At 50.1% G+C, this 13,682-nt stretch overlaps 2 protein-coding genes across 2 annotated transcripts in view; both read right to left on the minus strand.

The window, feature by feature from the left end:
• Positions 1 to 1,960: 1,960 nt before the first annotated feature.
• Positions 1,961 to 6,061, minus strand: CUNH3orf62 (chromosome unknown C3orf62 homolog). The gene is made up of 3 exons (XM_056129645.1): positions 5,571 to 6,061; positions 4,462 to 4,553; positions 1,961 to 2,414 (listed from the first exon to the last, which is right to left on the minus strand). The coding sequence occupies exons 1-3, from the start codon at positions 5,957 to 5,959 to the stop codon at positions 2,149 to 2,151; spliced, it is 747 nt and encodes a 248-aa protein (XP_055985620.1). The 5' UTR covers positions 5,960 to 6,061; the 3' UTR covers positions 1,961 to 2,148.
• Positions 6,062 to 6,828: 767 nt separating this feature from the next.
• The window catches only part of USP4 (ubiquitin specific peptidase 4), a 39,462-nt gene continuing 32,608 nt past the window's right edge, over positions 6,829 to 13,682 (minus strand). The window contains exons 17-22 of the mRNA XM_056129490.1: positions 13,381 to 13,451; positions 12,696 to 12,814; positions 12,258 to 12,407; positions 10,898 to 11,001; positions 8,018 to 8,106; positions 6,829 to 7,401 (exon numbers count right to left, since the gene is read on the minus strand). Of these exons, the coding sequence (XP_055985465.1) occupies positions 7,240 to 7,401; positions 8,018 to 8,106; positions 10,898 to 11,001; positions 12,258 to 12,407; positions 12,696 to 12,814; positions 13,381 to 13,451 (695 nt within the window). The 3' untranslated portion in view covers positions 6,829 to 7,239. The remainder of the gene's footprint in view (positions 7,402 to 8,017; positions 8,107 to 10,897; positions 11,002 to 12,257; positions 12,408 to 12,695; positions 12,815 to 13,380; positions 13,452 to 13,682) is intronic.

The raw sequence follows: 13,682 nt of genomic DNA on the forward strand, positions 1-13,682 counted from the left end.
ATTTTTTCAGAATCTTACATAATTGTGGCATATTTGTTAAAATTGAAAAACAAAGGGGACAGAGAAATAGTACAGTGGGTAGGGCTCTTGCCAGGAGCACTGTTGGGTGTGACCCCAAAAGAAAAAGAAACAAAAATAAGTTATTGTTACCTAAACTCCAGGCTGGAGTGATAGCACAGTGGGTAGGGTGTTTGCCTTGCAAGAAGCCAACATGGACGACCTGAGTTCGATTCCTCCGCCCCTCTTGCAGAGCCCAGCAAGCTACCGAGAGGATCTCGCCTGCACGGCAAAACCTGGCAAGCTACCTGTGATGTATTCAATATGCCAAACACAGTAACAAGTCTCAAAATGGAGAGGTTACTGGGCTGGCTCGAGCAAATCGATGAACAACAGGAGGGCAGTGACAGTGATACCTAAACTCCAGCCTTCAGTGTGTTTTCCCATTGATGTCCTACTCTCCTGGTATGTACTTGAGGCTTCCATACTGCACTGTCAGCACCCCTAGCCCCCACTTTGAGACTTTCCTGTTCTTGACCTTGAAAGTTTTGTTTGGGCGGGGGGACACACCTGGCAGTGCTCCTGGCTTGGGGAACCATGTGGTAAACCAGAAACTGAAACCGTGATTCAAAGCTATCAAACTAGCCTCCTCTTTGACATCATGAATATTGGTCAGGGAAGTAGAATATCCCCAAGTCAAGGTTTGTCTTTGTTTCCTGATCAGACAAATGCTACTGTGAGGAGGTGCCAGCCCTCCCCAGCCCATCAGGGCACATGGACACGCAGATGACAGGCTCAGCATCATACCGCATGCAGCATCTCTGCACATCCCCAGAGGATAACTCCAGCCCTTGGAAATGCAACACTAAGCCTGACTCACTGCAGGTCACACTGCCGGAGGCTGGGAGGCTCTAGGGGTACTTTCGACTGCAGCAACACTGGAATAGTAGTCACAGGTTTGGGGTGTGCGTCACTGATTAGAAGCCACATCAGGCTCCCCAAAACTCTACCTTTCAGCACACATGGCCGCTTTCTCCCTTCCCTTGGGACCACTGGCTGGTCTGAAGAGTCCAAATGTCCACCTTTATTTAGTTTGTTTTATTCTCTGTAAACACATGAGTGGCATCACTCGGCATTCATTTATTCTGTTCTTTTACAGTCACTTCTCCATCCGAACAACCTTCCCAGCGTGGGGGAGCTGGGACTGAGCCGGCTTCTCCTGGTTCCCAGCTGTCTTGCTCAGGACTGGGAAACTGGGTGCTGGTGGAGGGGCCTCACTCGGTCAGGACTGAGCATGAGGTGGTCTGGGGGACTTTCTGGTGAGCCAAAAGGAGGATCCCACCAGCTAAGGCTGGGTAGTGCCAGTGTGACACACCCTGAAGGGAAGTTCCATCTGACTAAGTGAGCCAAGAATCTCCAGACCACAGGTGAAGTGTTTCATTGACCCTTTAGCCTGTCCTTCACTGGGGTCACGGGCCTGGAAATGGCCCTGGGGGTGGGGGGTGGGATTTAGGTTCTAGGAACAGCCCCTGCAGTGCTGTCCTCACCCCCATGCCCAGGAGTTGGGACGTTCAAGAACCCATTCCAGGAAGTTGCCATTCATTGCCTGCTGTCCTAGAGGGTTTCCTGAAGGAGCACAGGGGCACCAGGCCCCCCAGGCCTCTGCTGCCATTGTGTTGACTCAGATGGGCAGTGCCTGGCCCACTAACTCCCTACCTTACTGCAGCAGGGTCACTGCTCTGGGAACCACCTGGGGCCCAGGGTCTCCAGGGAAAAGGAGACCTGTGCAGAGGAAGCAAGGAGCAGAGCGCCTGGCAGGGCTGCAATGGCATGGTCCTGGGCCACCCTGGATGTGGCCCTAGCACTTTCCAGGGGCCCATGGAAATGAACACTTCGGCCTTGGGCCCAGGTATAATCAACATTAAAAAAAAATACACATTCAAGATATTGAGTGAAAAATACATCAATATTAAGAAACATTTCAAAGTAACAGAATAAACAAACTGGGCCCTTGGTTATAAAGGGGCCTCAACTGGAAGTGAAAAGGGAGAGAATTCAGATCCCGACAACCCTTTGCAACAACCCCCCAACCATTTATTTACAGAGGCCCAGCCACTCTGCTGCCAGGAACCCCAGCTGAGCCCACAGCCCTTACTCAATTTGGTACTTAAAAGGGGTCATCAGACTGTAGTCTTCTTCTAAGTCCAGCACAGTCTCCACAATGTTGTGATCGTCAAAGGTCCGCTTGAGGCTACCCGGCTTCAGCTCTGAGATCTTCTGCGGACTCTCGTCCACCAGCAGTGCCCACGCCTCCTCCTTGAAGGGAGAGTCTTCACAGCGGCCACACACACGGTTCAACTCGTTTTCAAATTCAAGTTTCCCAGCCAGTTCTTCAATAGTTCGTATACTTGTATGGTCTTAAAAATAAGAACATTCACCTTATCAGCTCCAGTGGGAATTTCAGAAGACATTTTGGTATAAGTTAAAAAGGCACAAACAAGGGCCAGAGAGATAGTACAGTGGGTAGGGCACCTCCCATGCACACAGCCAACCCGATTTCAATCCCTGTACCCCATATGGTCCCCTAAACTCACCAGGAATGATCCCTGAGTGCAGAGTCAGGAATAAAGCCTGAGCACAGCCAAGTGTGGCCCAAAACCCAAATACAATTTTATCCCCCCGAAAAAAATGGCACAAAGAGTCCTCTCTCTGGGATGGCACAAAATGGGCATTTCTGCCACAGGGCACACAAGGTGACCAAAGTGTGGTGCCCTGCTTTCAAACCTCTGAACTTATCAAGCCCCTGTCTGTCTCTAAGGAAAGTAGAAGTGGAAGGGCACAGAAACACACTTGCTTGACCTGGATTTTAAGAAACTCCCTGAGACCTGCAGAAATGACAAGACAAAGTATGTAAACAACGGGCCTTTAGGCTAATAAAATGCTGCCTGAACACTGCTGGGGCCTGGCAGGAGTCTGCTCTGAGGCCAAGGAGAGTACCTCCCCTTATCAGGCCTCCTCTGCATCCCTCGGAATTTGGGGACCTTTCACAGCCGATAACTCTAGGCAGTGCCCAAGGTCATGTCTGTATCTCTTAATTAATTGCTGTCTGTCTGCTGAAGAGGAGTTATTTGAAAATGAGCAGAGTCAGGAGTAAGCCCTGAGCACTGCTGGGTGTGGCTCCAAAACAAAATTTAAAAATGAAACGGAGCTGGAGCCATAGCACAGCGGTTAGGGCATTTGCCTTCCACTCGGCCAACCCAGGTTCAATTTCCAGCATCCCATATGGTCCCCCGAGCACTGCCATGAGTAATTCCCCTGAGCACCGCCAGGAGTAATTCCTGAATGCAGTACCAGGAGTAACCCCTATGCATCAGTGGGTGTGACTCAAAAAGCAAAAATAAATAAAAATAAAAATGAAACAAATAAAAAAGAAGAGACCATGGATAGAAGAACTCAGTGAAACGAGCACATACTCCCCATGCAGGAGGCCAGGCTCCATGTCCTGGCTTCGCCTGGTCCCCAAGCACGACTCTCAAGCACTGAGCTGAGTACAGCACCCCCAGAACTTCTGAGTGTGGCCCAAATACCCCAAAAGAGAAAGAAATTAGGGGCTGTGAAGTTCATACACATATATAAACTATTGAGTTAACCGTGGCTAACTCTGGACAGTGAAGGTATAGAGGAGGTTTTGGCTTTACATTTTTTATTTATGTTTGTTTGGAGTCATACCCAGCAGTGCTCAGGGCTTACTCCTGGCTCTGCATTCAGCGATCACTCCTGGCAGTACTCGAGGACCATATGTGGTGCTGAGGTTAACCTGGGTCAGCTGCATGCAAGTCCCTTATCTCTGCACTACCTTTCTGGCTCTGAGCTCAGGGATTACTCCTAGTGGATTCAGAGTATCATCTGGGGTGTCAGGCACTGAACCCAGGTGAGTCATGTGCAAAGCAAGTTCCCTACCTGGTAAAGTAAGATTCAATGAAAAAATAAGGGGCCCAAGAGATAGTACAGAGGCCAGGGTCCTTGCCTTGTACGCAGCTGATCCAGGTTTGATCCCAGGCATTCTATATGGTCCCCTGAGCACTGCCAGGAATGACCCCAGAGTGCAGAGCCAGAAGCATACTGAGCACCACCAAGTGTGAATCAAAACAAAACTCTTTACCCCCTATCTTCCTTCCTTCCCTCCACTCTTCTCCTTTTTGCCTATGTCCATCTTTTCTTCAAGATGAATCACCAAGTCCTGGGTCACCTGGGGGTTGCCACCGGGGATTTGCTGTAATGAGTCATTTATAAAATGACCTGTAGATGTGCCACTGTACCATGCTCTCTCAGTACAAAGCTTATCAACAGCAAAACAGATCTACAGAAAATGGATGAGAAATAAGAGTAGTTTTGTCACGTAGGACCCTTGGTGACAGGGAGCGACTGAAGGGCTTGTCCTCCCAGTGACGGCTCTGTACTCACCGATCATATCAAGCAGATCCTTCGTGACTTCTTGACTAGAACTGCCGAGGGGCATATTTGAGTCAACCTTCAAATCTTTATCCATATCTTTTCTGCAGCCCCCCCACACACACAAAAGAAAAAGGTGGGTAATTAGATCTTCTTTCAAACAAATATTGGAAGGAAACTCAATTTTAGATCATACTTTTGTTTTGGGGCCATACCTGGATGGTCCTCAGGGCTCACTCCTGGCAGGGATTGAACCTAGGTTGGCCATGTGTAAGCAAGTGCGTTCCCAGCTGTACTATCACTCCTGCCCAGTTTTAGATCATCCTAACTAAAAACTACTGGTAACGAAATTGTCAATGAAGGTGTGATAAGGGAACTAATAGAAAGTGCTAGATTAGTGATGTTGACAGACTGTGTGTGAAAATACTGGCAGTGTTCAATCCGTTACATGGACTTTGCGTGCCTGCCAGGGGAATGGCAGACAGCGAGAAGGCAGCACCATTAGAGTGACTTAGAGCACATTCAAGTGTGTCCACACCACAATCATATTAAACTTCATTCTATACTCATTCCTGTCCCATAGCAAGGTGTCTGGACAAGATCTGAACCCATAACCCAGGGATAATCTGAAGAGTGATGGGTAGAAGAGGGGAACAGAAACAAAGCCACCGGAAATGGACCCAGACTTCCACTGGACCTCTCCCCAATGTGGCGAGTGACACTAGGATAAAGATCTTAGTTTCTGGGCTGCAGTGATAACAGCAGGGAGGGCACAATCCTTGCATGCGGCTGATCTGGTTCAATCCCCAGCACCACCTAACACCAAGACCCTGGGTCTTGCCAGGAGGGATTCCTGAGCACTGCCAGGTGTTCTCTTCACACACCATCCCCAGCGAAGAAAATAAAAGATCTTTGCTGTTAGGGCTGGTTAGATAATTCAGTGGCATGCAGCCGACCCGGGTCTGACCTGCCAGAACCCAGGTCCCCTGAGTACTTGGTTTCTTGATGGGGGCCAAATTCTACAAGTGTTCAGTGCTCCCAAGGGGAGCCTGGGAGTGTCAGGGACTCGGCTCTTCGCCCATTTCAGAAAGGGATTCCCTAAGCTACCCACATGAAATCACCTGAGGCTGTCTTTCCTCCAGTTCTCCCCCTCGCCCGGGGCTCTCCAAAACTGCCTCTCGGGCGTCAGAACAGAGGAGTGCATCAACACGTTTTCCTTGCTGCTCAGCGGTTTCCTTGGGGGGCACAGGGCTTGGGGCTTTGCGTGCAGCGGGGCATGGCTGGGCGCAAAGGCGGGGCTCTCGTTCTCGGGGGCGCCCGGGGCCCCCGGCGGGTGCCTCCTGCAGAGCAGCCGGTGCGCGGGCAGCGAGAAGGGGAGCGGAGCCGTGTCCGGCTCCAGCCCCGGCCCCGACCGGGGGCCCGCACACTCCGGGGGCTGACTGGCCCCTTCGAAGGCCCGGTCAATGGCCGCCGTCAGCTCCTTCCTGCATCTTCGCAGCTTCTCAGACATCGCCCCTGCAAGCGACCGCGGCTCCGTTACGTAACGCGGCGGAAAGGCGCGGGGCCGGCGAGGGGGAGAGGCGGCGCCCGGCGAGTTCGATCCGCGCCAGCACGAGCATGAGGGCGGCCGGTGCGAGCCGAGGCTGGCCGCCCCCGCCCGCCGCCCGGGGAGCCCCTAGTCCGCAGCCCCCGGCCCGCACGTCTCCGGCTCGGTGGCTCGGTCCTCACCCCGCGGCGCGGCCGCCACTCTGCCTCCGTCAACGGTCGCCGGCCCTGCGGTCACGGCGGGCGCTCGGTCCGCCGCGTGGCACCCCCACCCCCCGGCTCAGGTTAAAGGTCAGGACGCGGGCGGCTTCACCCCCGACCCCGGCAGAGGCTGGGAAAGCGAGTCCCCCACCTCCCCACACACACGCCCCATCCCCCACTCACCCCTCCCCCCCAGCATGGGAAGGAGGCGTGGCCGGAGCCGGCAGGGGAAGGGGCCCGCGAGTCCCCCAAGAGCTGGGGGCTCTCCCGCGGCCGGACACATTCCCATTCCCACGGGAAACGTGGAGACCAGAAGCGGGGGCACCGGGCGTGGCGGCTGGGCGCCCGGGCGGGAATGCAAATCCCGTGTCGCGCTCCAGGCGTCGGTCCCAGGGCTGAGGCCTGGAAGGGCACGTCTAGACTGAGGAGACCCCACCTCTAAGTAGGTTCCCTTTCATTGGAGGGGAGAGGACTGAAAATTCTGATTCAGAGGAAAGAGGGGGGCCAGAGAGATACCACGCGGCTCAGGTCCCGACCCCCCCACACACACCAGTATCGGGTACCAACAACAGGGTATTACCCCCATAGAAAACGAAGCTGTAGGGTAGAAACCTGGCTCAGTGCACAGCAAGGGAAAGGGGGACAACATGTAGTTTACTCGAGGCTTGGTTTATGCTGGCAGACTACTGGGGTGTCCAGTAGTCAGTACCAGAATGAGAAATCCAGGCAGGCAGGCAGAGCTGGGTCTTCTTGGCCGTCCTATTCTTGATTACAGTGTGTTTCTCTGTTCTTTGGAATCCATCAGACATACTAATCAATGCCCCCACTCCCAACCCCCTTCTGCAGCTCCATAGGTTTTACAGAACTTTTTCACCACCTATTTTAAAGGAAAAATAATTAACCCTTCTGAGCAAACAGGGTATTTTTTTCTTCCACTCATAAAAGGGAATTTTCTCATCTGGTTTTCAGACTGAACACTACAGTCTCCAGTGTCAAAGATGTTCTCCTGGGGATGACCCTGGTGTGTGGACAGCGGAGGCCATATCAGTTGGTGTCCATGCTGCATGCCTCATCATCCCCCACGCCCTGCTGCGAGCCGCTGGGCCTTATCCCTCCATCAGAAGATCCAGGAAAACTCGTATGTGAAGGAGTCTTATAAAATTCATCATCTCGACGCTGGTAGAACAGCACATAAGCAGCTTTTGTCTAAAACAAATAAAAAGGAGAAACGTCCATTCACAGCCGGTAGGGGAAGGGGCCCGCGAGTCCCCCAAGAGCTGGGGGCTCTCCCGCGGCCGGACACAGGTTGGGAAACTTTTTTTTATGCTTTAGAGCACCTTTTTGTTTGTTTTTTGCTTTTTTATTGAATCACTGAGATAGACCCTTACAAAGATGTTCATGATTGGATTTCAGTCATACAGTATTCCAACACCCATCCCTCCACCATTGTACATTTCCCAGCACCAGTGTCCCCAGGTTCCCTCCCACCACCCCCAACCAGGAAAATTTCTTAACAGCTTTTCTCTAAATTTTCACACCTACAGCCTGCAGGGATCTGCCACTGCTCCCCATATGTGCACCAAGCACAGAGGTCACCCTTTCCTTAGATTGGCTCCTGCTGGCCCTGTCCAGAGACAGGAGAAAGACAGGTGCTCGTGACATCCAACCGCAGGGAGGGGAGGGGAGCAGCCTGTTAGGAACAGAAGCTATCTCTCCCAACACAGCACCTAACTCCCACTGCCCTATAGGGATGGCTGGTGGGAGTGTCCCAGCTCTAATTCATAAAGGGAAGGGAAGGGATTAGGTATTAGGGCCTACTCACCACTATCTGATCCTCAGAGGCCAAGGACACGTTGCTATCATCAAAATAATACCATTTCCCATTCAGTTTGTTCTTCGCATAAGCAGTGTCTGCCAAGCCAACAACAGAAAAATACACTAGCAATCTCTCTAGAGAACTTATTTTGCTAACAACAATAAAAATAAATAAAATTAAAAAAAAGGAAAAGTCCCAAAAATGGAATAAAGCAAAGGCTCTGGAGTTAAATTTTTGTTGCTGTTGATAGAGTTTTTGGGTCACACCCAGCAGCGATACTCAGGGCTAACTCCTGGTTCTGTGGTCAGGGATCACTCCTAACAGTGCAAGGCAAGCACCCTATAGGCCGTACTATTGTTCTGGCCCCTGAAGTTAAAAATTATAAACATACACTAACAACAAAAAGACAACTCCTCTATTCCTTCTCAAAAAGGCTCTAAGGAAAAGGGAACAAAGAGGGAGAACAGAGCTATAAGGTCCCATGAATTTAAACTGTAATTTTCAGGCCAGAGCAATTCTACAGTGGGCAGGGTATTTGCCTTGCATGCAGTCAATCCAGGTTCAATTTTCTGCACTCTGTATGGTTCCCCAAGCCCACCAGGAGTAACCCCTGAGCTCAGAGCCAGGACTAAGTTCTGTGCACTGCTAGGTGTGGCCCAGAAACAAAACAAAAAATTACCCTGTAATTGTGGAAAACTAATCCTAAAAAAAAAAAGAGTATCACTCTTCAGGATAACTTTGGGCAATAATACTGAGGCAGTAGCTCCATAAAGAGAGGATATTTTAAGATTCAAACAAAACACTCTGTAACATACTAAGTAAAACTCTCCCACTTGGTCCAGGCTAATGGTTACTCTTGCCTCTTTCTGCTTCTGGAGTCTATGCAAGTAATCTTGATACCAAGGGACTCTTGGAAAGTTGCAAATGCAGAGCTAAGAGATAAGAAGTCTTATATTTATCTTCTTCTCAACTCTGAGTTTGTGGCTGAGGAACAATTCCTTACAATGGTCCACGCGTTTCCCACAGTCAGCATTTCTGGTGTTAATTTTATACTGCTTACAACAGCAATATTGGTAGCCATGCCCACTTTCCGCTCTACCCAGACTCTAAGGGACAATTGGCTTCTTTTCTCAAACTGTTCTGGGACACAGAGCAATTGTTTCCCATCATTCTGCACTATAGTAGTGCCTTTAGTATAAAGTGGTGGTGTGGAACACAGGAAGAGATGTTGGAGGTATCCAGGGCCTGTTCCTATGTTCTGTACTTGGCATAACAGCAGTGGCAATATGGCTTTCTCTCCTGAAGCTCCATCTACGGAGCCAAGATCACTGTCACCGTCATGTCCTCTCGTTGTTCATCGATTTGCTCGAGTGGGCCCAGTAACGTCTCCATTGGAGACTTTGTTGTTACTGTGTTTGACATATCAAATATATCATGGGGAGCTTGCCAGGCTCTGCCGTGCGGGCGAGATACTCTCGGTAGCTTGCCGGGCTCTCCGAGAGGGGCGGAGGAATCGAACTTGGGTCGGCCATGTTGGGTGTGTGCAAGGTGAATGCCCTACCACTGTGCTATCGCTCCAGCCCTCAGAGCCAAGATGGGCCCTTACAAAAACAGACTGGTATGATGGGTGAGAAAACTGAAGTATCAGAGGCTAAAGAACTTGTTGATATGTTTAGATGCTAAATAGTGGGTAAAAATACATACATGTGACCAGTACTCATGAACATATATCAAAATTAACTTAATTAACTTTTTGATTACAAAAAGTGTTGTAGGATATGATGTGATAAGACTGCCACTTCACTAAAGCTTCAATTTTGAATCACAGTTTTTATTTCCCAACTTTTTCTACAGCTAGAAGTAACCATATGATAAAGCTACAACCAATAAGGAAATTGAGGGGAACTGTAAGCAGTCTGAAAGGGAAACTTATCCCATTTTCATCTTCTTGTGATAACTGACTGCAGAGAAGGCAGGACTGAGCAGCCTTCCACAGAGGCAGGATACAGGATGGGAGAGCAGGCTACTGGCCCACAGAAAAAAATTCATCAAAACGGCGAAGACTGGGGCCAAGAGCAGTCTCCTGTAAGTGTAGGGTATCTACTAGACCATCATCTCTTGGTAACACGGGGTGCAGTGACAGTGCAGACATAATAGAGAGCCATTCACCTTGCCACCACAAACACTTTCCCACCAACAGGTTACCAAAAGGTACTAGACCTTCTCATTATAAAAATAAAGCTGCCCCTAACAAGTGAGTGAAATAGAGCAAAACATTTAAAAAACTAAAATAATATTTTGGCATCTCCTTTCAAGTTCCTGATCCTTGAACATTTATTCCCTTTCTTTGTGTCTGTTTTGGGGGTTACACTGACTCTGTACCCAGGGGAACCATGTGGTGCTGGGGGCTGAAGCAGAATCTCTTGCAGTCAAAGGATGTGCTGCCACTGTTGTGATGTCACCTGTGTAACAAGACAGCCATGCAGCATTTCCATGGGCTCTATCAAGAACATACTACTCATTTTCCTTTGTAATAGCTCTGTACTCATCCACCAAGGAGATATCATTGCTGTGACTAATTTCTCAGGGTTATGAACAAGAGAATATATCCTAACCCAAACAAATTTGCTTTAGAATCCCAGAGGTGGGCTTATTGGAGAAAGAATATCAAAATCAAAATTAAATAGGAATGGAGGGACAGCAACAGAGAAAAAGGCCCGTGAAGCCATCCCCAGCGCCTGGCAGCAGCACAGCACTCACACCTTTGCATGAACTGCTGGCCTGGCTGGTCAAGAAATGCTGGTGGGGCCCTCGCCCTGGACCCCTGAGCAGCTTAGGAGGACCCCACCCCACTCGAAAAAGAGGAGTACAGGCACCAATACTTACAGTGGCCAACCCCCATGGCTCCATAATGATTGGACACGGCGATGAGGTCATACACATATGGTCTTGCTGACAGGTCACAGACAAACTCGGACATGTTCAGACCTCTAAGCACAAAACACAAAAATCTGTTAACACTCAGAGAAAGCAGTCAGAGAAGTCAGGAACCCATTGATGGAACATGCTGAACAGGGAAGGAATGAAAACATGGAGAGGGAATGAAGAGACCATGATGGGGGGGGTGAGACGAGGAAAGAGAAGCCACCAACTGCAGATCAAATGGTGAGAAAGGCCCCGGGGAGCAGACGAGGTCTGCATTAACTACAGAGAAACCAAATACCACACTGCCACGGGAGCAAGCTAAATTCTAAGACAGGTTCCAGAATGCTTCTTGCTTTTTACAAAACTTTTCAACAGGGGCGACAACCAGGGCACGAGACCTCCCACCCATTCGCAACCAACAGAGCAGGCCTGGGCTGGCACCTCAGTGCTTGTGGCCCTCAGGGCCATCCCAGCATTGCTCAGAGACACAAAGGGCGAGTCATCGGGTGCCAGTGATCAGACTCAGGGCCTCCCACCTGCCAGGCATATGCCCCCTTTGCCCTTTAGACCACTGTTTCAAAATTTTCAAGCTTCAGAAAAATAGAAGAGGGGCTAGTGCAATAGTACAGCGGGTAGGGCGTTTGCCTTGCACGCAGCCGACCCAGGTTCGAGTCCCAGCATCCCATACAGTCCTCCGAGCACTGCCTGGAGCAATTCCTGAGTACAAAACCAGGAGTAACCCCTGTATATTGGGGGTGTGACACCAAAAAAAAAAAAAAAGAAAAAAAAAAGAATTTACTCTAAATGCCCCTGCTACCTCCTCCACTGATAGGCATCTTTTCACCCACCCAACCTCTCCCAGGAAGCTGTTCAGAATCCACATTAGGTGGAGAGCCCTAATCTGTGGATTTTCTGAGTGTGAGCGACACTTGGAACCTGGAACCTGTACAAATAGCCAGTTCCAGTCCCACCTGAGGAATAAGACCCGGGCACACGTGGACCTCAAAGATGCCTTGCCCCAGGCAGTGAGGGCAGCTCTATTCCCGTTCCACTCCAGTTAGCTCCAGCTCCCTGAAGCTAACAACAGAAATACCAGTTCATTAGATGGCGCAGGGGAAGTGAAGGTGGAAATGCTTCTATTAGAGAATCTTTCCCCCAGATGCAGAGAATGAGGAGGTGAAATGAGCCACGGCCCAGCCTTCCAGAGCCCAGCAACACACATATTGATACAGAACAGTTTGGTGGATGAATCTTATGCCAGTCAGTGCCGAGATATTCAGCCTGTTTTTTGATCTTCCAAATAAAACTGAAAAGGCCGCACCTGACTGGGAACTCCACAACAGTGTCAAGTTTATCTCTCCAGTATCTGTTGTAGGAGAAACGTTTGAGGTGGACAACCAGTATCTTGGGCAAGGACCACAGGTCAAACTTCTTTGTGGCCTGCTGATGCTTCTTACAGTTGGGACAGTACCTGCAAAGAGAAAGTCTCACTTAGTGGGGAAGCATGAGCCCAGACAACCTGAGACAGGTTAACAACTCCACTGTGGCCTTGAGACAACACTGCTGGCAGAGGGAGGTCTCAGAGCCACTTCCAAAGCAGGACAGTGACTGTCCTAGCCTGGAAGAAACAATTCACACAGAAACACCTGTGCTGTAGGGCTGGGAAGTAAAGAAAATGCCCCACCCAAGTGTGCACAGAGGATCCCGGCAGATCCGGGAGTCTGGGGATGGGGGACTGTGCCGAGTGGGAACTGTCTACCAGGGGTCATGTTCTCCAAGGGTCTCCATCGTGGTGAAAAGCTCGATGCAATCTCTGAGAGCCACGGCCGTCTTCTTCTTCTTCTGAGGCTGCAACATGCTCACGTGCTTCTCATAGGCCTGCGAGGCACAAAGGAACAAAATTGTGCTGGGGAAGCAAGATCTCACCAACTCTCACACCTGGAACACAATGGGTTTTCTGGAGCATCTCAACAGAAAACCACAAAGCCTTCAACAATTTTTTATTCTTTTGTTTAGGGTATTAGGGGGATGGCGCAACCCAGCAGTGCTCAGGGCTTACTCCTTCCTGGCTCTGTGCACTCCTGGAGGGCTCTGGGAACCATATGGAATGCCAAGGATTGAACATGGGTCACCTGTGTGCAAGGCAAGCGCCCTACCCACTATACTATCTCTCCAATCTCAGTGTTTCTTTTATTCTTAACTTAAAAATGTTTAGCAAGCTTGACCCTCCAATAGCCAAAGCAGAAGTGTGCTCGCTCGCTACAATAACCAAGAATCTCAAATGTGGTGCTGGGGAATAGTACAGAGGGTAGGGCACTGGCCTTGCATGGAGACAGACCTAGATTCAAACCCCAGCATCCCATATGGTTCCCTAAGGATTTCCAGGAGTGACCCCTGAGCACCACCAGGTGTGGTCCCAAAACAAACACTTTCAGGTGACCTACCTCAGACTCTTGCTCATCATAGTAAAGGCTTCGTGTCTCACTGTCCCAATCGATGGCCAGTGTGGATCGTGCTGTGGAGAAGGGCAAGTATCACTCATTACTTAGTGGCAACAAAAGAGGTGACAAGAAAAGGAGCACAGTCAGACACCCCTGACACCTGTGTCCCCATGCCCAGGCAGTGCCAAGAAGAATGTTGAGCCCCAGCCCTCCCTGGCAAGGATTTTATCCACAGGAGGGCAATACTGACCATACAACCACTGAAAGTGCATGCAGAGGTCAAGGACAAAATTTGCTCCTGGCCT

Source organism: Sorex fumeus, unplaced genomic scaffold (genome assembly GCF_029834395.1).
Source record: "Sorex fumeus unplaced genomic scaffold, SorFum_2.1 ptg000072l, whole genome shotgun sequence".
NCBI lineage: Eukaryota > Metazoa > Chordata > Mammalia > Eulipotyphla > Soricidae > Sorex > Sorex fumeus.